This window comes from Drosophila simulans, chromosome 2R, assembly GCF_016746395.2.
Source record: "Drosophila simulans strain w501 chromosome 2R, Prin_Dsim_3.1, whole genome shotgun sequence".
Classification (NCBI taxonomy): Eukaryota; Metazoa; Arthropoda; class Insecta; order Diptera; family Drosophilidae; genus Drosophila; species Drosophila simulans.
The window spans coordinates 5,997,195-6,019,803 of NC_052521.2; the positions used below are offsets into that span (position 1 = coordinate 5,997,195).

Sequence of the window (22,609 nt, forward strand, 5' to 3'; positions counted from 1 at the left end):
CTTCGTTAACTTTCTTTAATAATGCGGATATTTTTTTTTAGGATTCAATACAAAAATTAAAAAGTAACGAATTTTTTTATATTTTTGAATGGTTTTTGAATAGCAAGGTATTTTGCTATTTAGCGCATATGGTCACTCTAAGCTATTAGTAATCTCTTACATTGACAAAAACAAATGTTTAGATCGTAGTTTATTAGCATGACGGAGTTCCAGTGGCCCTGGGAGTACACCTTCCCACCCTTCTTTACGTGAGTTCCGACCATGAGATGCTCCGTCACTCGACTAACCTCCGGATATTAGACTACAGCCCCACGAAGAAACCAGGCAGCAGCAGCTGAAGGTCTGGACAGATCTCTTTCTCAAATACCTCAGGCACACGAATAGGTTTACGCTCAGCATTGGGGACCAGAACTCGCCGCTGTTTCACAACGAATCCCTGAAGCGCCGCCTCTCGCCAGAGCTTGTCCTGGCCATCCTGGGCGAGCTGGAGCGGAGCGGGCATGCGAATCCACTGGACAAGCGACGCCAGGAGTGGCAGGTGTACTGGTTCACACTCGAGGAGTACGGCAACATGGTGTACGACTGGGTGCAGGAAACGGGCCAGACGAACACCATCTGCACGCTGTACGAGATCGCCTCCGGCGAGAACACCTCTCACCTGGACTTTCACGGCGTGGACGAGGCGGTGCTGCTCAGTGCCCTCCGGTTGCTGGAGGAGAAGGGCAGGTGTGAGCTGATCGAGATGGACGGCAGCCACGGCGTTAAGTTCTTCTAAGTGTCCATGCTAATTGTTTACCTTGTCTTGTGGCGTACCCCGAATTATGTCCTATTGAAGTAAAGTAGTGTAAAATGTACATCTTTAATACTTTTTTATTACCTGCAATTGCAGTCTCGACATTTCAAACTACTTCTACGCATGCAAACGTGCCCCACTAGCCACAAAACGAGTGTTGCTTCTTGGTCATCGCAGTGCTCTCCGGCTGCAAATACAAAGCACAGCGAGGAGCTCTGCACAGCCGGCTGAGTCGTGGTAGCTGGCCGTGAAGGAAAGGAAGATCCTATAGAATGGTCAGTTCAGCGCTGGTTAGCCAGTCCATGATATGGCTACGCTACTAAGCTGTCGCAGCATTTGTCCGCTGTTCTCGTCCAATCGTAATAGTAATCGGACAGTATGCTCGAACCAATGCCACTGCAGAGTTCACCGTCATGGATGTCCCTCATCATCTGTCCACTGCGTTTGTGCAGCACCATGTGGTAGGACCGACACTTGCGCGGTGCGTAGGAGGTGTCGAATCTGGGATCGTGCCACCGATAGACGTGGCGCAGTGGGGCGAGCCAGGTGCCAACGGAGACATCCTCGGACCCATAGGGCGACAGCAGTTGAGAGTTATTGACAATGTAGTCACACAGACTGCGGGACAGAACGTATCCTCCGCCCAGTGCATACGGCAGGTAGTTTTTGCTAAGGTAGTAACTGGACTCCTTCCACTGGCCCTTCGTTTTAATTGTGGATCGGCCGTTAAAGTAGCCCCAATAAAGCTGAGGCAACACATGGTCCCTATACTCCGACCTCTTGCGCAGCAACTTGCGATCGTAGGAAACCAGCGTATTGACCAGACTGTCCAGCTTAACATAGGTATCGTCGTCCACTTTCAGCACATATGAGAACTCGTAGTGGCGTCTCAAGACATCTAAGGACTGCATGAGCTTCGCCGTAAGATTCCTGTATGTGTCATGGTGCCGGTTCAACAGCAAGAGATCGTTGTGTTGCTTCTGCTCCTTCTCCAGCTCCGCCAGCGCCGAGCTGCTTAAATCTAGTGTGCCAATGGAAAATACGTGCTTCACGGTGATCAGCCTTTTGGTCTTTGGAGGATCTTCCGTCAGCAGACTTTGCTGCCAATTCGTGTACTGCCTTAGCCGGCTCGCCTGCTCCGCCACCAGCTCCACCTGCAAGTGGCCCTGGGCGTTGAATGTCGGCAGATAAATCAGCTCCTCGGGCAGGTAGGGCTGTGTAAGGGATTGGCCGGCATTTGCCAGCCAGGTGCTCCGCATCGCGTTCCTCTCATCGGCATTGTGCGGTGCGCTGAGCACCAACACCATAAGGAAGAGGTTCGGGTGCGGCTCCAGGTGGGGGATTCTGCTGCGGTGCGCCGGACATTGGTCTACGGAGCTGAGTATCTTTGTGATGAAACTACCGAAGAAGAAGGCAGTTATGGCTGTGAAGAAAGTCACTAAATTATTTAATCGCCTCATTTATGTGTTGTTTTGACTAGAGAGACCGTGAAACAGTCGCGAAAATATACCATGTTTACTTGGGTATCGCAAATTTGTTCATTGATTCTCTTGCTTGCATTGAATAATCATTAATTTTGGTATTAATATCAATTGGGGAGCAAATTAGTATACTGGCTTAAAAATAAGTAAAAGTAAGCATTTCAATTCGTAAGCAAGACCGCGAGTAAGACCGTACTTCTATCCCCTTCACAATAACGGAATCCTGATTGCCGCCCAATGCGAGTTATATTAAACTGAGTTGGCAGTCTTGTACTATATTTTTGTTGACTAAAGAGTGTAAAAACATATTCTGAATAAGTAAAAAGTAGTAATCGTATTAAGATACTGGGTTGAAATTGGCGCTAATCGAGACCTATTTCAGCATGGACGACATGATGCGGTCGATGGACTGTCTAAAGATGGCAGCGACGTTTCACAACGCGGCTCTGGCGTCCACAACGTGCACGGGCAGGACTTTGGGCGAGGATCGGGCACCTATATGGGTGGAGGGGAGTAGTAAGACACCTGAGCCACCATTACCGGAAGAAAGCCCAGCACCAGAGCCCAAGAACGAAATTCCCCTGCTGCCCCAAATCGATTTTGAGCCTAATATATCCTGCTTTCCTGACCTACAGGATATCAACGCCAGCATTGTTAGGCGGGAGCTGGCGGAGGAGGGCAAGAGGTGTGTCCGCCAGCAGCTAAAGGCGATAAAGGACAAACAGGACGCCCTGCGCATGTCGCGAGAGACGCAGCAAAGGAAGGAGGAACGCCAGAGCGACCAGTTGCAACAAAAGGCGCTGCGGGAACGCAATGAAAGTCTCCTTATCCAGAAAGCTGACCAGATGACTGCAGCACAACTAGAGGCCCAGCAGCGTGAGCAATCGGCACAGCGCCAACAGATTGACCAGAAGCTGCACAAATTGGCCCTGGAAGGCGTGTCCCGCTGCCAAAGGAGATTCAACCAGAAGTACGAGGGCATCGCCAAAATTCTGCTTTCTCTGGATCAAGAGACGGTCAAGGTGTGCGCCGCGCAAAACGCACAGCTCAAAGAGTTGGGACAGAAATTTGAACAGCTCGTGAGCTCCGTTAAGATGGGCAATTGCGAGATGCAAAGCCAATTCCTCTGTTCCATCATCAAGGCAGAAGAGTGCTGCAAGAGCCTGGATGCTCTGGAAATGGACATCATTAAGCAGCTGGCCGAGTTCTCCGAACAGATCCAGCAGCAGCTCAAAATGGAGGCCGCCAAGAAGCTGGAAGAAGAGCGGCAAAAGCAGCAGCAGCAGCAGCAGGAGGAGCAGCGACAAAAGCTGGAGGAGCAACAAAAGCTGGAGGAGCAGGAAAAGCTAAGGAAGGAAAAGGAAGAATCAGAGGCTAAGGAAAAACAACAAGAGGCCGAGACTGCCAAGGCCGAAGCAGCCAATGTTCACGCTCCGCTGGAGCCAAAATCACAAGATGTGCCACCGGCGCCCACAGCGTCATCTACTTGTGTTCACCCAGACCGTCTGAAGTTCTACAATGATATCCTAGCACTGTATCAGTCCAAAGTGGATGCCATAAAGCCGCTGCAAACGGAGGAATCGCTTAAGCAGTATCGCACCGGTTGCCAAAGGGCAATAAACCTGCCGCTCAACGCCATTTCAGCAGTTAGTCCGCAGCATCTAGCCCAGAACTTTGACAAGCTGTACAGCTTCTTTGCCGGCCAGCCCACCAAGGTGATGAATGGAGGCACCATAACTATTAACGACCATCCGCTGGCCCGAGACTATTGCATGCTACTTATGGCCAAGAAGTTTGTCAGTCAAACGGAGACTGCCATATGCAGCAATCCCCAGGCCGCCTTTCCCTTTGCCTCCGTGATAATAACTTTTTGGAAGCTGTTGCCGGATTTCGGCAAGGTTTTTCTCGCCTACATGTACAAAGAGTCACCCTTTCTGGTGCCCTACGTTATACCCCAGCAGCAGGGACAGACTCCGGAGCAGTATCTGAAGACCATAGGCTATCGGCTGACGGACAAAAACGAGCTGGAGAAACCGGACATTTACCTTAAGCGCCAAACGGGAATCGCTCGGCTCTACGCAGCTGTGATCATTAGTCAAGGGCGAAAGGCAGCTGGACCGGATGAATGCTTCGAGCTGAATGAGGGATGGCTCTGGCTGGCGCACATGGTGCATGTGAAACCATTGCCCGATATTAGTGCTACCATGATCATGGAGATTCTCCAGACCCTCGGTTTCGAGTTGTGGCGCACCTACGGCAAGCAGTTCGTCAAGCTACTGCTCTACATTCAGAATATCTACATGCCTCAGCTGGCAGCCTACGACGAGGGCGGTCCGAAGACTCGGCTAGAAATGCTCCTGGCCAAGTTCCTGCGTGAGCGGCAGATTGCACAGGCCGTTGGAGTTTTGCCTCCAGGGTTTTGGTAGGCATGCGATGTTAGTTAGTTCTGTTAAGTTAGTGTTTTTAATAGAGTAATGTGATTATTGTATTAAGGGGACATGTATTCATTCAGTAAATAGAGAAAACTTGCTTGTTAACGCACACGTTTCATTTCCAGAAATGCAACAATTAAAAGCCACATCTTTATTGATTGAAGGGTAGCTAGAAGGCAGAAATCAATTTCAAACTCATTTCAAACAAACTACGCGGAGGACTAGTCATCGTCCTCATCTTCCAGATCCAGGTCATCCAGTTCGCCGGCCAGATCAACAAAGAGATCCTTGTTGATGGGGGCAGCATCGTTGGCGGGTTCAGACGACGATGAGCCATCCTCGTCGGCCGCTGCGTCCTCGGCTGCGGCGGTTTTGGCTGCTTCTGTTGCCTGGTCCAGTAGTCGATTGGTGGAGGCAATGGTGCCCGAGCCGTCCACCTCCTTGGCGGCCAGCGACAGGGCAGCCAGATCCAGTTCCTTGAACTCGACGGCATTATCGTCGTCGTCCTCCCTGTTGTAGATGTCGAAAGCAGCGTCGCCCTCCTCCATGGGTCCGTCGTCGACCAGATCCGGATTGAAGCTGAACATTTCGCGACCAGAGATGCCGAACTGTTTGCCCTTGCTGAAGTCGCTCTTCTTGCGCTCTTCCTCGGCAGCCAGCTTGGCCTTCTTCTCGGCAATCTTGCGCTTCTTCCAGGCGAGGAAGGACTCGAGGGTGACGCGTGTCTGGTTGGGACCGAGGGCAGCGCGCTCCTTCTCAATTAAATCGACCAGCGAGATTTCCGTGGGCTTTTCCTCCTTCTTCTTATCGCGCTTCAGCACATAGCCAGCTGGCAAGGCGTGACGGTAGATGCACTTTCCGCCGTTGGGGCACTCCCAGAACCAACCGTACTTCGATTTTTCCACAGCTTCCAGGAAGAATTTGCAAATCTAAAATACGTGTGAGGTTAGTTTTGAGTTTTAAGCAGTTTTTGAAACTTAAACCCACAATATCCGTGGTGGGACGTTGCTTTTCGCCGGAGCTCTTCTTCTCGACCACCTCCTTCAGCTTGGCATCGTCCCAGTTGGTCATCGGATCGTCCTCGTCGCGCATGTCCACATAGATGGACCGCTTTTCGACCTTGTTCTCCAGGGAAAGGTCGTGGGAGAACTTGCACTTGTCGCCCTTGGTGCAGGTGCCCTGTTTGAAGAAGGCGCAGACCACCGACTTGGGATCGGTGCCCTTCTCCACCTTCTGGGTCTGTACCGGCTTGAAGATCAGCGCCATCTCGCGCTGCTCGGCCAGTTTCTTCTCCTTCTCCTCCTTGCGCTTGTCGCCATCCTGGCGGGGATGCTGTCCGCCGGACTGGACCTGCTTCTGCACCTGCTGGATGAACTTCTGCTGCTTGTTGCCCTTCTTGTTCTTCAGCCCGAAGGTCTTGTCCTGTCGATGGAATTACACTTGGTCAGTTCAATTTGGATCTTATTGAATTTCTCCCAGCCGGGTTTCCACATCACGAATTTACGAAGAGGGGGGCTCACCCATCGGCTTTCCGGTTACGAAGCCTACCTCAATGACTTTCTCCTTCTTTTTCTGCTCCGTCTTCTTGCTGGGACCTGGTGGCGCCTTTTTGGGTGGCATCTTCGGGCAGGATACGGGAATTTAATAACTTAAATGTAGAAATAAAGTTCAAACGAAGTTTTTTGCACAACCACGCTGGAACAAGAGGCCCTGCCAGTGTGACCAGAACACGGAGGTCGGCATATCTCAGGAAGCTGGCTATCATATTAATATTAATTTAATAATTGTGCTTTTAAAAATGCAGTTACTGAGTATATGATTTCTTGGCCAGCAAATTTTAATAAATGAATGAAATTTACGTTAACTGCACACTTTTTAACAGAGTGGCTTAAAACAAAACTTAGGTTTTCAGCACACATTTAAACCATCCAATGAATGTTTACATGGGTTCAAGACTTGGCTTAATACAAGTAATTTAACTTATTTTTAATATTAAATATCTTACTTACATTTTGAATGGTCGTTCGAATTACAAATTTTAAAAGAAATATATAGTAAGGGACTGTTTCAGCAGCATAGCGACTATTTTACAGATTTCACACGATCTCCATCTAGCGGCGTCGACATTACTTAGAATACTAATGCCCTACAAGTTACCCTTTAGTTATATCCGATCAGTTGAGGGATTTTAATATATTTTGGTATTTGGGTTATTATAATCTATAGGTGTAGTCCAAACTATGTTTCTCTTTTAGTTTCCGAGTTCGGACACGGATTGACCGGCAGACGGACATGGGCATGTCGATCCTGATGCAGAATATATATACTATAGCTACGGAAATGCTGCCGTTCTTCCTTAACATAGCATTGAACAAATCTTGTATATATAGTATTAATACATAAAATACATAAAAGCGTCTTCAAATATAAATCCCATCTCCCATCAACTTGATAAGTTTTCTCTCACTGTACCATCTCGCTCACCAACACACATGCAGCAACGAGCGAGAGAGCAACGGCGTGTCTCTTCGTGGGTGGCCCTTAATTCGACGTCATCTTCTTGGGTGGTCCATATTAGCCGGCCTGTTCTCTCCCCACCTTCCGATCTCAAGAGCGAGCGAGTGCGATGCATGTGGATAGGTGCCCCATTGATCATTTTCTCGTTTGATAGTGCGTGACGTCTCTGGGCAGCCGTCTCGCTCGCACTAATTTATGCCGCCCGAATGGTGGGCGCCCATTTTTTTATCCTTCTTCTGCTGCTCACTCGCGCTCATTTATTCGAGCATAAAATTAGCAATTATTTGTTTTTCTTGCCGCCCCGTCGTCTCTGTGTTTTTTATTCCCTACGCTCCTGGGCGATCGACGTGTGTGGCCCTCCACATCCCATTTGCGATCGGAGCGGATTGTGGGGCATTATTGGCCCCTGTCTTTGTGCCGCGATTTAAGCATACATATTCGGTTTTCTAGGAATCCGGCGATCCTAGTGCGCCAAACGTTCGCAAAGCTCGGCTTTATTATTATCGTTCCGAGGAAAGCGAAATTAGGTTTTTATTTCGGGTAGGGCCTGGGAATGCGGATGGGGGTTAAGGCTTGGAGACCAAGCACACACCCAAAAGAAAAAAACTCTTTTTAACATTTAAAATTTTATTTTTTGTCGAGATCTTCAAGGGTCCGGCATCCGTGGTGATGGGTCCGGGGGCATCAGCTCCCACAACTACTAAAATTTTCGATTATTTCCATCGGAAGTTAAAAACAATTTTTTTCTGGCACTTACACTGTCTGAGTGGTGGGTATCTGATAGTCGAGAAACTTACAGCTTTTATTGTCGTTTTTTATTTAATTTTTGAATAAAACTGCGACTAGTACAGCTAAAAGCTGGCTCCCAAAATGGATATATATCTTTTCGCAACGCATGTATACATATATTGAGTTTCTTCAGTTTCTTTGACATTCGAGAGTCCAAGACTGACGTTTTACCCATTCACGATCTCATCTTCGGTCTTAGACTCAGAGAATGGGCAGCGGTTAGTTAACTTAGGGGTAATCATCAGCCTACTCAAAGGCTCAATACGGTTTTAGAAAAGAAAAAATATATAAAATTACGTTATTTAAGATTGAAGATTGCGAGTTTTGGGAATCGAGAAGGAATGTTAAAGGCTAGAGCCTCGACTATCAGATACCTATTACTCAAAATACATGTTTTCCTACAACAAACATAGTCTTTTATCCTGCAAGTTTTGGTTTATGATTAAAATATCATAGTCCAAGACAAATCATAGTCCAGTTAACAAAAAAAAAAAAAAAATATTTCTAAAATCCGTTGTATTTAAAAATGTAACAGTTTATAATTATTACACCACCTGGTCAACTTCTTCGTTCCCATCTCAGATTTTTTCAAGCCGTTCTTCGCTGTAATTGGCCCAAAGAACGTAGAATTGCCCAGCGGCAGCAATAAAATTATGACAAGCAACGGCAGCAACATCAAATGTTGGCAACAATTATTGCGTTGTTGACAGCAAGATAGATAGCAATCATTTGCATCGCCATCGCTGGAAAAACCGAACCACCAACAGCAATTGTTTGCGGCTGTTGGGCGTGTAATTTACAGCGCCAAGATCAAAAAACAAGATGCATGTTGCAAGTTGCAGATTGCAGGCGCAACGCAAGGGGAGCAGCACACGAGCAACATGTTACTTTTGACAATATAACGCAACGGCGTGGCGACAACCAACTGGGAGCATCTCGGATCGGCCATATATATATCTGTATATATATGTACATATGTGCCTGTGTGCTGGGGATACGTATCCCCCAGACATCGGAGGCATTCGGATTTCACGGTGGTCCCGGCATCTCCATCCCAGGCTTAGTTTCTGCTGTCAATCTTTGGCAAAAGGCAAATGCTGCTACTGTTTGCCGCAGACACAGGCACAGATACAGATACAGATACAAATACAGATACAGATACATATACATATACAGATGAAGTCCGATCGTATAATTGCATATAGCGCCAGTGGAAGTTCCGGTCGGTTGGCTTTTTTTTGCCCGTTGCACGCGCTTTCTTTTTTGTGCGGCGCCGCCGACAGACGGGGCTACACTGGGAGAAATAATCACCATTTGTTAGTTTTAGTAATCTTAAGAAGATACTGTCTAGCGAAATCTTTCGAAATTGTAATTCTAATTATCTTTTAGATGCTACAAGATCAGATTTATGTTTATATTTTGAGAATTTCATATTTGCTTTCTGAAAAAAATGATTTTTAAATTTCTCTAAAATATGCTTTACCGAATTTATAGAATACTATGTATATAATTTGCACAGATTAAAATATAATACACTTTCCACATACCCTATTCCGCTTCGATTGTATTTAAAAATGCGCAATCCTACTCAATCAAAATTTTACCATTGACTTAGGATCAGTCAAAGACCAAAATCTGAATTTTTTTTTTAAACATAAGCTATAGAAAAGTCAAATACCTTTACTTATAATTATATTCCAAGTTTTCCTAACATAACTAATAATGTCTTGCTGCGTGATATATTTTCCTAATTTATTAGATATAGTTTTATTATTATGCAAATTTTCGCTGCGTGCTGCTGTGTATGTGTGATTGGTGAATGGCATGTTGCCACCCAAGTTGCCAGTTGGCTGGCCAAGACTTAATAGCCGCTTTCATTGGCCAAAAGCCTGATAAAAGACCGCACACGAAGCTCTTCTTCGGAGCCAAGTCAGTCGTGGCTGTGTGGTGGTTTCGTGGGTTTGATGGTTGCTGGCTCGGTGGTTCGGTGGTTCGGTGGCTTGGTGGTTTGGCGGTTGGCCTGTCGACGTCTCATCGGCAACATTGCGTTCGCCTTGATGTTTATCGGCAATATTTAGCTGCAACATGTTTTGCCAAGGCATCAAACGGTAGCTCTTCTTAATTACAACAACCAAAACAACAGCCAGCCGGCTGGCCATTAAGATAAATCGGAAACGGAAATCGCTAATGAAAAATTTCCATATTTATGGTAACGACAAAGAGCCGCTTCGCTTCGCAAAGGCAAACCCAAAAGCAAAAGCAATAGCAAAAGCAAAAACAAAAGCAACACAACAGCAACGGCAACCACTAAACAACTAAATTTCGTTGTCGACTGATTGGGGATGTGGATGTGGATGTGGCCACCAACGACGAACCACCAACCACTTGGGGGGTCCAGCCTCGCGTGATTTGTTCTCTTTTTATTTTTATTTTCATTTCATTTTCAGTTTTTGCTTTTGGGCCCCGTCTCGTGGGTTTATTGGTACGGGCTGCAATTAATTCCAACGAAATTTAATTAGAATTAAAATGTTTATTTCATTGACTGGGCGCGATAAGGCAGCGCAAATGTCAATCAAACAAATGGCTCCCGAGAATATTAGGCGATTCGAATGCTGGCGCGAAAGATTAATCATAACTCAGTCTTCGGGGTCTGACATTTAAATCGATGATAACAAGGCAAACATTTGCTGGTGCATTATCATTTACAATTTGTTTTTTAAAATGATATAAGATATGGGAAAAATATAAGAGATCGTGTGTTGTATAGCTACTTAATCAGCTATGTTTATTCTAAGAAGAGCAGAAAGAGCATAAATTACAAATACATTTTTAAGTTATTCATCATATTTTCCTTCAATTCCTTCAAAACATGCCCCATTTTCGTATCCAACGCATCAGATACATTCACATAATTGTATCTGACAATTGCTTTTCGTGCTCAAAATTAACTGTACGCCCCCCGCCCCCCTCGAAAGTAGAAACGTGGAAACTAAAAACGAATTTATCGGCCCATAGAAAATTAGCCGTATTTTCCCAGTATTTCCCTACTCCGCCTTGTGTGTGCCCACGGGCTGTTTTGTGTGTTTTCGGGTGGGGGCCACCAACGTTGGGGCCGCCATCAGCGATGCCATAATAAATGATTGATCGAACGCGACCGTGTGGGTACCGCGTATGGCCATAGCTATCCGTATGTATGCACGAGTGTGTGTGTGGCCATATGCCATATGGAATATGGAATATGGCATATAGAATATGGAATACGGGGATCGGCGGTTGGCGGTTGGCGGTGCGTTTGATTGATGCGCTTGCCGTGGCTCCGAGTGCCCCAGACGCTTCAGATACGCACTTGGCGGCTTTGTGCTGTTGCTCTTGGCATCTTTATGCTTCAACACAACTGTCAAAAGATTTGCCCAACAACAGCATTAACGGCCGAAGCGGCCAAAGATGCCAAAGCGGCCGAGGAGGACGTCAATGGGCTGTTTGCAACATGCTGTGATTTTTATCGCCGTCACACACGATGCGTGTGGTCCAGTCGCAGATCCCGATCCCGATCCCAGATCCCAGATCCCATGTCCAGTTCCAGTTTCTGATTCCGACTCTGCTGGCTGGCTGGTCCTCTTTCGTGTGTCATGCCTGTCACACATATTGCCCGTGCCCAATGGCCATAATTAATTGCTCTCTTAGGAAAAGCACTTGGCTGGGATGCAAATTTCAAATATAATGGAACAGCGGTTTCTGGTATCTTGTGTACACAATCCCGATCCTTGAAATTGTGCACTATAGATAAAATGGGAAAGCCAATTATCCAACAGATCGATCATCACGTCGTGCAGCTGGCTTATTCTGAAGTATCTTTTCAGCATCTTCAATGAAATAAGAATTACTTTAAAACGAGGAATTTGCTTGAGGACCACCCAACTTAATCCTGACTAATCCAGACTAAGCCAACATATATATTGTGTTTTTAGTCTGCGAATTTATCTGAATATCCACGTTCTGAACGGTTGCCACGTTAATTGCCAATGTCAACAACAATAAAATACTTAAAAAAACCATTTTGGAGGAGCAGAACAAGGTCACAGCAGTTAGTCGAGTTCATAAAACCAGATCCTATGCTATTTCCAGGGAAATCATTGCACTTGGAAGTCGTGCTAAGGTCAACACGTGCTATTTATAGGGAAAACGGTCGGTCAACTGACTGCACGATGATATATGAGCCGCTGCTCACTTTGCCGGCCAGTTTACACGGCTCGTTGCCATTTGCATGTCGACAATTTTCCGAATTGTTAGCCGTGACAGACTTGTGGGCAAACAGACACCACGTGGGGCAGCCGATCGGCGGGGATGGGGAAAAGGATCTTGGGATATGGCTGGATATGGATATTCAGAGCACTGGAGTGGGGGATTCGGCACCAGGTTCAATATGAGGAGATAGAAGATATAGTCTAACCCACTAGTGGTCAGTTAGTATCTTGCGAATGCAGATAGTATCCATGAATGATGATGAAGTATCTAGCATCAGTAGAAGCGTTTAAGCCAAAAGAACTCTGGCCTTCACTCATTGCAGTGGCATGGGGTCACTGCAATTCCAATCCAAAATATCGATTACGTCTTTACAAGAGTCCAAAGTTCTTTTCACTTACCTCAAGTCTGCTGGTTCAAGCACAATTGATGATTGCTCAATCAAATGGCTGGCGAAAATGCAAAAAGTAGGCGAAAAATCAACAAAAGATGAGAAAACAAACTTGGCGCTCGAACTCGGGGATTCGGCTGACTTCATAATTTCAAAAAAAAAAAAAAAAAAGTTAACGCAGCTCGACGAGCGCCGCACGGTGGCAGTTTTGGTCCACAGATAATGGCCAAGCGGTGGGCGGGGATGAGGTGGAGCCAGAGGGCCGGAGGCCTCACACACGGAAAGCGGCTGAAGATCAAAGCAAGCGCCAAAATGAAAATTATTACAAAGTGATGTAGCATGACTAAATACAATTTTATGTAGTCGGGGGCTCTCGTCTCCCTTTGAGGTCCGTTCCATCAGGAATGTGGCTATATGCTCGGACTGGCCGCAGTTGGAGGTGGATGTGGTCGTGGTCGCAGCTGCCGCTTCTGATGATGATTACGATGATGGTGATGGGATGGGATGGAATGGCTACGGCGAAGGCGAAGGTGATGGCGGTGCTGCACAGGAGCCATAAAACGGAATTATACGCATTCACACAACCGCAAAGCAGTTGAACAAACAATGATCCAAATGTATCTCTCTCTCTCTCTCTCGGATCCCCGGATAATGTCTAAATTTGGTCCGAACTCTGTGGCCCGTAAAAGTCATTCGGGCCTGGCTAAGTGCCGTCTCCACTTCCATTATGAGTTGAGTGTCATACGTGAGTCATCCACCACGGCGTTGATAATTGCCAAGACAGACTAATGGCCTGGGTATGGGGTATGGAGTATTGGGTATTGGGTATTCGGACCGAAAGGTGCTGCATAAATCCACTCCGATGACATCCCATGCGGGTGGCCGTGACTGAGGCGATAACTGCATTTCCTACTCACCTCTGATGGGATTAGGTGTGCAGGATTACATAGAATGTCGTGAGAATTTCCGCCAGCACATTTGTACATGCTTACTTTTATAGTAAAAGGGTATATGAGTTGAAAAGTATATAACTATAAAGTATACATCTTCTTGATCAGGATCACTTGTCCGTCTGTTCGTCTGTCCGTATGCCCGTATGACCGCATGTCCGTATGTCCGTATGTCCGTATGTCAGTATGTCCGTATGTCCGTATGTCCGTATGTCCGTATGTCCGTATGTCCGTATGTCCGTATGTCCGTATGTCCGTATGTCCGTATGTCCGTATGTCCGTATGTCCGTATGTCCGTATGTCCGTATGTCCGTCTGTCCGTATGTCAGTATGTCCGTATGTCCGTATGTCCGTATGTCCGTATGTCCGTATGTCCGTCCGTCCGTATCTCCGTATGTCCGTATGTCCGTATGTACGTATGTCCGTATGTCCGTATGTCCGTATCTCCGTATGTCCGTCTGTCCACCTGACCGTATGTCCGTATGTCCGTATGTCCGTCTGTCCGTATGTACTCTTCAAAAAGCCAAATTGTGTCTCAACAAATATTCAAAACTTCATAAATGCATTAATTTCTCGGAAGTGGTTTAACTGAGCTGAAAGCTGGTTATATTTGAACGGCTCAGTTCCAACGAAAGCGAAGCCGACATCTCCAAATGCCCGAAAAGAAGTTGAGGATCTTTATGTCTTCCCTGAACGATATGTCAGCCCGATCGCATCAGTCCAGCGTGATCCTGTAAAATGTAATGCCAAGTCCCCCTAAGCCGCTTAAGAGTCCCCCGCGTTGGCATCGCCAAGTGGCCGCTCAGCCCGAATCGAACCGTAGCCAAAGTTCATGTAACGTCAACGACTCAATACGGAGCTACTGATTTACACACAGGCACATGTATGCATGCTGGTCGAGGATCCCATCCAGCTCCAGCTCCAGCTCCATCTCCACAGAGCTGTGGAGTCCGACTCTGGCAACATGATTGCACGTATAGTGGAACAAATTCATGGCATACGCGGCAATCGCAGGCAGCACCTTGGCAATCAGCAACGCAAACATGGAAAGCCGGGGATTTCGGCCAGGATGACTAGTTCAATGAGCTGCTTTAGTTTGTAGGTGAGTATGGCAGGAAAGGATATTCTACTGTATTCGATTTAGTTAATAATTGTGGGCATTTTCTTCAACAAACTAAAAAATTAGGTTCAAACTTCATCATTTGAACTCGCTTCTACTTCGTACACCAGATACAATTTTAAAGATATATTTGATATTTTATGTTAATATGTGCTTTGGCTTAACTTATTGGTACTAGGGGTGAGCCTAAACCCACCCGAATTCAAGCCCATGCTGCCTTAGTCGCCTATGCCAGCTGTGGGGCATCTGCATCTTGGGGCCTGACAGAAAGCGACTCAAAAAGGGAATTAAGTTGAAATGTTGATGGGTGTGGGGTAAATCCCTTCGGGCTGTGCGGCTGCCACTGTTCTACGCTTAATGCGATGCGCAGCGGAGCCAGAAGACCCGTTTGCCCCGGCTGCCTGACCAATCTGAAGAAGTCCGTCCACAACGTCCCGAATCCTCGCGAGTCTTCTCCACTCTTCTGCGATGAAATCAATAAATGTAAGGCGACCGCAGAGTGCAGAGTCTTTTCCTGTGTTTTCGTTTGGGTTATTCAATGCTGGCAGCACATGTTGTGGGTATGTCTGTGTATCTGAGCGATCTACACCGATCCGGATGTCTGTATATGTCGGTCTGTCAATTTCGAACCCTGATCTGGGACTCTCTTCTAGCCCATACCCCATACCATCGTAATTTGTAGGTAGGTTAATTCGTGGTGGTCCCTCGAAAAGTTTCCCTCATCTCGGCGGACGGACGTCTCCTTTACCCCGCCAACTATGTTTAATGGGCCAGGAGAAGCGAAAGATTTGCCTTGTCTCGTCAAATTGGGCGCTTAGTCATATTTGCTTGGTGCCCATGAATCAGCTATATTTCTAAACTTGCTATCTCTATATTCCCTAAGCAAATATCTGCCTGGTGAATTAAATTACTGACCGAACTGTTTGCTCTTCCAGCGGAAATTCGGTAGCAATTTAAGATCTTAAAAGCGAGGAGTTATGTAAGATTTCTTTTAGGCTTTTGATTATAAGAACTTATCAAATACCTACCCTTTATGCTTATCTAATTTAAAATTAGTTAAGATCTAATACAACTTAATTGCATAGAAACAGAAAGGTTTCTTCCATCATGTGCAGACCCAAAGCACCTGTTAACAACAATTTTCCTTGTTTTTCCAGCGAAATCTTCAATCAAACATCGTACGACTATCTTCAATCGGGAAGCGCACCTTGATTAACCGAAATTACCATTGAAATGCCCAAGAAAGCAAAACAAAACAAATTAATTCGTAGAAAAAGGTGTGAGAAAATTAACTTGTCTTCCGTTGCCGGCAGCAAAAAAGCAAAATAATCAATTAGTTTCGCAGAATCGCTGCAGCCAAAAGAAGAACACAAATCGCTTTTACGGAATTACGGAAACTGTTGTAAGAAGAGGGTTTCGCTGCCCAGCGACGACAGAGGGACGGACCGCAGATCCGACACCAGATCAGCCGCCAGATCGGTTCAGCTGGATGAGATGAAATGGGATGGGATGAGATGAGATGGGACATCGACAGCTACAGCTACAGCCACAACCAGAACGACAACAGGTAACAGAAGCCGTATACGCCAGATTAACGCCCGAGGCGAGATGGCTTCGACTTCGACTTTGACTTTGATCTGCAGCGACTTTTGCACTTGCGCAAAAAAAAAAAGAAGCCAATCCGGCGGTAAGAATTCCCAGCAAATCAGATTATACACAGTAGGTTCGGTCGGTGGAGGGCCGAAATTGTTTTAATTATGACATTGCCCCGGGTGTAGGAAGTGTGAGAGTAGAGACAACAATAATAATAATAACAATAACAATAATAACAGCGGACAGGCCGTTGTTCCCAGTGGCCTTTGATGTCTTATTCCTTTGGTCCAGTGCCGACAAGCTGTAACACCTGAAAAGGAGATGTGTATCTGGACCTGGACTGGTCGCATCGATAATCTACGGGCTCGGCACTCAGCCCTGATCTCTTTCTCCTCCCGACACTCGCAGCGGGAATTCAATTTGGTTTACAACAATAAAACGTCTTATTTAGGTTCGGTTATTAATGATGAGTTATGGGTTCAGACCTCCTTCGGAGACGAGCGGACCCATCATCATCATCATCATCATGTTCCCAACCAACCAATGTTCTCGGAAGGTAGAACGAATCGTGCTGTCCTCACTGATCTCGTAAATCTCAACATTTCTTCTACAACCTATTCGAAGCGAAAGAATTGAGCTGATTTTTCCCAAAACTGACATTTCTTTCATTATAATAGAACCTTGGATCTATCAGTGGATAAAACATGATGTTAGCAAGAGACTACGAAATCATTACTTATAGAAAAACAAATGGCAATTCTTCTAAGTTACTTAATTTCAGAACTTTTCCTTTAAGAAGTTCAACTAAATACATCGTAAGAACTTGAGATATAATAAACCATTATATTTATCATATCATTTATATAACTAAGATATACTATAACAATACTAAAACATTTATGCAAGGTAACTACTCTTGGCTCCATTGTTTGTTCTTCCTAATGAATTCCATAAAAAGTGAACGATTCCCGGGTAAACGCTAAGAGCAGTTTGTCACTTCTGCTGAAACATCTGTTCGCTGGAACTCCCTCCTCCACGTCCAAGTCCCCGCCCCTCTCCCTTGGGTAGAACCTACTCCCACGCAGTGGATGGGAGTCCGTGTTTAGTTAACCTTTCCGGATGACAAACGCAGATCATTACACCGAGTGCGACAACAAACAAATGGGTTCTCAAGACGAATTCCCCGGTGGGTTGCCAAACAAAGGCGTCTCGAGTCTTCGGCTCCGTTGTCTTCGGCCGTTTTCGAAATCTTCTGAATAGAGGAAGCGCAGTACCGGCCACAATACATTAGAAAAACTGTCAAAGCTGAATGGGCAACTTAAGAGGTTTAACGCGCGCTCTTGCGTTTCTTCTTTTCTTTCAGCATTTCCAGTTTCTACCTACCGCAGCAGTGAAATTCTATATACACATACCCATACCCAGAACCCCACAAAACTTCAGCCCGCATTTCGGAGTCGATCAAGTTATTAACTGGAGATCTCGATTCCTCCTCAGTGGGCACGGGTACTCCCTACTTGGTTTGATAAATGGGCGCACGCCTAGAGCGGGCTAATCGGAAACTTCCGGCACATTGGAGCTCATAAATAAAGTCCACTGTGCACCCAGAGAAATTATTTAAATGTTTTTGAATATTAACCTTTCTAAGCAAGATGGGTTATAGGTAAATGACAGACACCTACAGCTCACAGCTATAATTCCCAAATGATCGGAGCCATTTGGATATATCTTAAATGGAGAGAGAAAGGAAAAGTTCCTATTTACTTTGAACAATAATTTTATCACAAATAAAAGAGCGAGAAAAGAGCTAATATTGAATATTATCGTTAAATAGAATATATACTTTTACTTTAAAAAATCATTGCATACTTTGCAACAGCATTAAAAGGTACTTCAATCTTCTGTGTGCCTCTTATTGTTTTCAATCCGTTTTAAATTAGAATGAATACATATTCAACTTATTAATTCAAAGAAGAAGCTTCAATTATTAATTAAAACAAGAAGCTTAAATTATAACTTATATTATTATTCTTCCATTTTATAATGGTCCATAGAAAGTTCCTATTTTTCTGGGTGCACTGCTGGCCAAAACAAGTGGACGAGGCCACCAAATGACGGCCCACGCCTGACCCCGACTGCGACGACCCAGGGACAACGTCTCGCTTATCATGACCCGATATTGGACGACGTGTGCGGGCCGCCCCTGCCCCCGCCCCCCTCAGCTGGATCAATTAAAACGCAGGCGAGGGCAGCGGGCGGCGGGCTAACAACTCAATACAATGTAAACAAATGATATACGGTCGCAGGGCCACCATAGAGTCAGGGTCCATTTCCATTTCCATTTCCATGCCCATTTCCAGTTTGAGCTCGATTTTCATTTTCCGGATCGGAGCGATTGAAACGTCTCTACCTTTTCCACAAAAGCGACAGCCGCACAGCTGGACTCGGCCGACTGGCTCAGCAGTCGCAGCAAATCAATTCGAAAGAGATTTTCATTTGATCCGAGCTCGAGTTGGAGTCGTAAAAAGCGGGCCCGTGGTCAGGCTAACGTTCGTCTGGTGGCGATGGTGGCCTGGTGGTCCCGGCCGATGTGCAGCGATCGTATCTGGCCAGATATGTCGGCCCAAACAAGTTGAGTTGTCAACGCAGCTCCGCAGGCCACGTGAAGTGTCGTTGAGTTATGACGGTACCGGGTCTTACCCCGAATCCGAATCCTAATCCGAATCTGAATCCGCAGCTAGCTCAATGTTAGGTCTTTACGACTCTGCCGGCCATTTGGCTAATTGATCGTATTAAGCTGTGGGAAAAGTAGTTTGGGTACTTGCTGATCATACATTGTTGATTGCACGTGGGTGATCCTCGGCCAGGAGCACTGACCAGGTGTCTTTTTCGATGGATTTTCGAAAGTGCACTATCGAGTCTTGACCACAACATTTCTTCTCGTTGCCAGTGGGGAAGCCAAAGAAAGGAATGAATGTTATAAACAAATGACTGTCTAAGTTTACACATTTTTAAGGCTTATAATCGTGCTCTGGGAGCCACACAATCTTCGGCCGCAAGTTCAACATTCAATTAGTTGGGTTCACACACACCGTACCTACTCTTATTACTCCACTCCACTCCACTTCGCGGCAGTGTAAATAAAGACGGGTCGTGGGATGGGGCACGAAGTGGGGTTAAATGGCCAGGGGCTTTGGGGAGTAACGAGGCATACCTTCGGGCCGTAAATAAGCAACTCAATGAGCAGCGAACGCCAGCGCACGTGCCTCATAAACCACCGGCCGAGTCACCAGTATCCATACACTCACAGAAAAGGGTGAAACCAATTCGATTCAAAACTTATATTGGCATTCATTTAAAACTTGAAACTTCGAAAGAAAGACTTGAATGACACATATATTTACTTGCACTGGAGTTCAAAATATAATAAATTATAATAATAGCTAGAAATTTTTGCCTGTGTACTTAAGTCGTATTCGAGCCGAGTGGAGTCAAGTCGAATCGAATCGAGTTGGAGACCACCCAGGTAACGATTTGTGCAGTCATTCCACGAATTCCCAGCTGAGGGGGCGTCGCGTCGGTTCTTCGTGGCTTTTGCGGCCAATTCTGCAGACGGCGGGTGCTGGGGGCATTTCGCATTTCACCAGGCTAAGTATGCTAAGGATGGCAAACGGTATCCGCCCGGGACCATTGTCAAAGTCCAAATTATGCATGCGTTTTCAGAGCTGGGTATAAATACATATATAGCCGGACAGCTGCGGGTATGAAAATGGAACCACAGTTTTAAATAAATGGATGTACTTATTCTTTTGAACTTTTTAATGAATGCCCATAATAGTGTATTCTCTGTTACGCATTGTAAGTTTCCCGCTGGTCGCAGTGCAATATTCTTATGACCAGCACTGTACTTATGTAAATTCCGCCGGTGGTTGTGTGGTTATGGTGCAGGGCAATAAGGTTCGGCGCATGACGCCCACGCAGTCGCAGTGTCGTCATGGTTGCCGTAATCGCAGTTGGGGCAGCGGGCGAAATTAATTTGACAGCCAACGCAAAACGCATGCGTCGTCGACATTCCTCGCCTTCATCCCCCTTTGCAGCTCCCTGCTCCCCGGATATATCCACGATCTCCGGGGATTCGACGACGACGACGACAGGCAGACCCAGTGACGTTCCGGGCTTATCGCCTTACTCTTATATCTATCTTAAGCTTGTTGTTGGCCCGCCTCCTTCCCGCTCATTGTCGTTATCGCCTTGCAGTCACATTAACACATCCGACTTCAAAAAGGGTTATGCGATGAGCTTAACTGATGTCGGCGGAGCGGGAACTACGGGCGAATTAATGGGTTGGGGATTTGCAGCCGGCATTGCAAAGGGAACGCAATCGAAGAGAACGTGGCAATGTCAGATTGTTCATCTAAATTTGGGGTCTCAATATGATCTTTTTAATGTAGAGCAGAAAGCGGGATTACATTGCCCATCAATCATGGGGTAAGACCTCAAGAATGTGAATAACAATAGAATATATCTGGAATAAAGAGCTTCCATTTGGATATAGTGAATTGATTCTCATTCTATTGCCAATTAATTCCCACTTCATAACCCATTGAAATCTGGGGCAAGGCACTTCAAATCCAGCTGAAATAAACCTATGAGAGAAATGTCGCCGCGTGGGTTCGCTCAGTGATAACCGAAAACCCATCTATCAGTACCGCGCGAAAAAGAGCCAATAAAATTGAAAACAAAATCCAAAGCCGAAATAGTCCCAGTTCGAAGTTGAGTAGGATGGTACCTGAGGTTGTACACGGTAAAAAACGAACATTTTAGTTGAAAATGTTTTTGTTTCTATAAATAAAACTGATGAAAGATTTTAAAAATGAACTAACCCAATTTATCTTATGCCAAAATGCAAAAACAATACAATCAAAACATCGCCACAAAGTCAAAGATTTGAAAAAGACAAAAAGACTTTTTTCCATGTACTTTAACCATTTAGGTCTTTGTTCTAATTTAGTAAACTGCAATAAAATAAGAAAGTATGGTAATTTAACATTATAACATTTCTACTGAGCCAAAAAAACATCCAATTGCAGATTTTTTAATTTTTTGAAATCGAAGTATCCCGAATTGGTTCACCTTTAGCCCATAATTTTTGCCAAGTGCACTGCGAGAAGCAGAGCTGAAAGCCTGGCAGGACCACACAAGAAGCTGGAAAAGCCACACACACCGTCGAGGGGGCGAGGGCAGACTGCTCAGCTCCCCAGTTCCTCAGTTGGTGATGTCGGTTGCCGGTCGGTCGCCGGTTGCCGTTGGACGTGGCGGTTGATTACATGTACAAACGAACCGAGCCGATCCGATCCGATCCGAGCCCAGTTCCAGGCCCAGTCCGATCTGGTCCCCCAGATCGCAGAGCCAACCGCAAAAGCCGACGCCAAGATAACGAGTTAACCCAAACCCAGACCGCAGGCACCGGGGGATCGGGATGTCGGGCCATCGGGACAAGGGGAGCCGCCCGAGCCACACACGCCATGTCGCTGGGGACTCGGAATCGCGGCCTACGTATTACCGGTGGCAAATAGTAATTATTACATTAAATGCACCGCAATAATGCAGCAGCGACGTCAACATTTAGCCATAAAAATTGCTTGCACTCTGCGGCTGCAAATGCAGTTAAGCTTTAAGTGGCAGAGGTACACCGAAAATAATTGCAAGTACCAAACGTTATGATATTATCAGATCAAACATTTAAGTTGATATATTTATGGCATTACTATGCAACAAGTAACTACAAATGAAATCTGAATAGAAATAGAATTTAACTCCACTGAATCCCGTAAAAGATCTCTTTAAGTTTTTTTTATGTAGACCTTGTGAATGGTGGAAAAGGTGGGATCCAGGGAAAACAACCAGCCGGGTAATGGTAATGGCGCTATAGGCCAATGACAAATGCAATTGCGATGCCTTGGCGATCGGGGAGCGGACCGAGGGGATTGTGTATCAGTTGGGGTCTAGGCACAACGCTGCACTATAAATTAAGACATTATACGATTAAAAACAAACAGCCTGTCGTTAAAGTCGCCGAAGGAGGAAAAGAGAGCGGAGAGTGGAGCGAGCAGATCAGGGTTAGAATCCAGCTTAAGCAACGGGTTGATGGGCGAGACCAACCGATTGGAATCATTCACATTTCAGAGTAATGGTAGGTGTATGTTGTTTATTATTTCCTCGTGCTTAACGTACTTTTAGGAATTCAGTAACAATTTTAAATTTATTTAAAAGACATTTGCCACAACTATGGTCCTTTTTCCAA

General features: G+C 45.7%; 4 protein-coding genes and 1 long non-coding RNA gene across 6 annotated transcripts; 3 read left to right on the forward strand and 2 right to left on the reverse strand.

Annotated features, from left to right (window-relative positions):
• The first annotated feature begins 95 nt into the window (after nt 1-95).
• Nucleotides 96-854, forward strand: LOC6733570 (vacuolar protein-sorting-associated protein 25). The gene is made up of 2 exons (XM_002080589.4): nt 96-248; nt 301-854. The coding sequence occupies exons 1-2, from the start codon at nt 199-201 to the stop codon at nt 773-775; spliced, it is 525 nt and encodes a 174-aa protein (XP_002080625.1). The 5' UTR covers nt 96-198; the 3' UTR covers nt 776-854.
• LOC27207830 (beta-1,3-galactosyltransferase 6) lies at nt 727-2,296 on the reverse strand. Its single transcript, XM_016183478.2, has 2 exons — nt 878-2,296; nt 727-826 (listed from the first exon to the last, which is right to left on the reverse strand). Exon 1 carries the CDS (start codon nt 2,251-2,253, stop codon nt 1,105-1,107), a length of 1,149 nt encoding a protein of 382 aa, XP_016026513.1. The 5' UTR covers nt 2,254-2,296; the 3' UTR covers nt 727-826; nt 878-1,104.
• A 165-nt stretch (nt 2,297-2,461) lies between these two features.
• On the forward strand, nt 2,462-4,811 carry LOC6733571 (nucleoporin Gle1). Of its 2 annotated transcripts, none has more exons than XM_016167646.3 (2): nt 2,462-2,599; nt 2,657-4,811. In XM_016167646.3, the coding sequence occupies exon 2, from the start codon at nt 2,658-2,660 to the stop codon at nt 4,698-4,700; it is 2,043 nt and encodes a 680-aa protein (XP_016026516.1). In that variant the 5' UTR covers nt 2,462-2,599; nt 2,657; the 3' UTR covers nt 4,701-4,811. The 2 variants fall into 2 exon arrangements, with proteins under 2 accessions (XP_016026516.1, XP_016026515.1); XM_016167645.3 differs by having other exon boundaries at nt 2,528-2,592.
• Nucleotides 4,812-4,819: 8 nt separating this feature from the next.
• Nucleotides 4,820-6,454, reverse strand: LOC6733572 (zinc finger CCCH domain-containing protein 15 homolog). Its single transcript, XM_002080591.4, has 3 exons — nt 6,255-6,454; nt 5,694-6,128; nt 4,820-5,635 (listed from the first exon to the last, which is right to left on the reverse strand). Exons 1-3 carry the CDS (start codon nt 6,324-6,326, stop codon nt 4,928-4,930), a joined length of 1,215 nt encoding a protein of 404 aa, XP_002080627.2. The 5' UTR covers nt 6,327-6,454; the 3' UTR covers nt 4,820-4,927.
• Nucleotides 6,455-13,995: 7,541 nt separating this feature from the next.
• LOC6733573 lies at nt 13,996-19,450 on the forward strand. Its single transcript, XR_001599701.3, has 3 exons — nt 13,996-14,697; nt 15,873-15,992; nt 16,053-19,450. It is a non-coding gene; the product is annotated as an uncharacterized LOC6733573 (long non-coding RNA).
• The last annotated feature ends 3,159 nt before the right edge of the window (nt 19,451-22,609 follow it).

What these genes read in the sequence shown, in the direction of transcription:
- LOC6733570 (XM_002080589.4), top strand. Translation starts at nt 199, where the DNA reads ATGACGGAGTTCCAGTGGCCCTGGGAGTACACCTTCCCACCCTTCTTT. An exon ending in ACCTTCCCACCCTTCTTTAC is followed by an intron (nt 249 to 300) that starts GTGAGTTCCGAC and finishes TCCGGATATTAG; the next exon opens with ACTACAGCCCCACGAAGAAA.
- LOC27207830 (XM_016183478.2), bottom strand. Translation starts at nt 2,253, where the DNA reads ATGAGGCGATTAAATAATTTAGTGACTTTCTTCACAGCCATAACTGCC.
- LOC6733571 (XM_016167646.3), top strand. Translation starts at nt 2,658, where the DNA reads ATGGACGACATGATGCGGTCGATGGACTGTCTAAAGATGGCAGCGACG.
- LOC6733572 (XM_002080591.4), bottom strand. Translation starts at nt 6,326, where the DNA reads ATGCCACCCAAAAAGGCGCCACCAGGTCCCAGCAAGAAGACGGAGCAG. An exon ending in AGAAGGAGAAAGTCATTGAG is followed by an intron (nt 6,129 to 6,254) that starts GTAGGCTTCGTA and finishes TTCCATCGACAG; the next exon opens with GACAAGACCTTCGGGCTGAA. An exon ending in AACGTCCCACCACGGATATT is followed by an intron (nt 5,636 to 5,693) that starts GTGGGTTTAAGT and finishes CACGTATTTTAG; the next exon opens with ATTTGCAAATTCTTCCTGGA.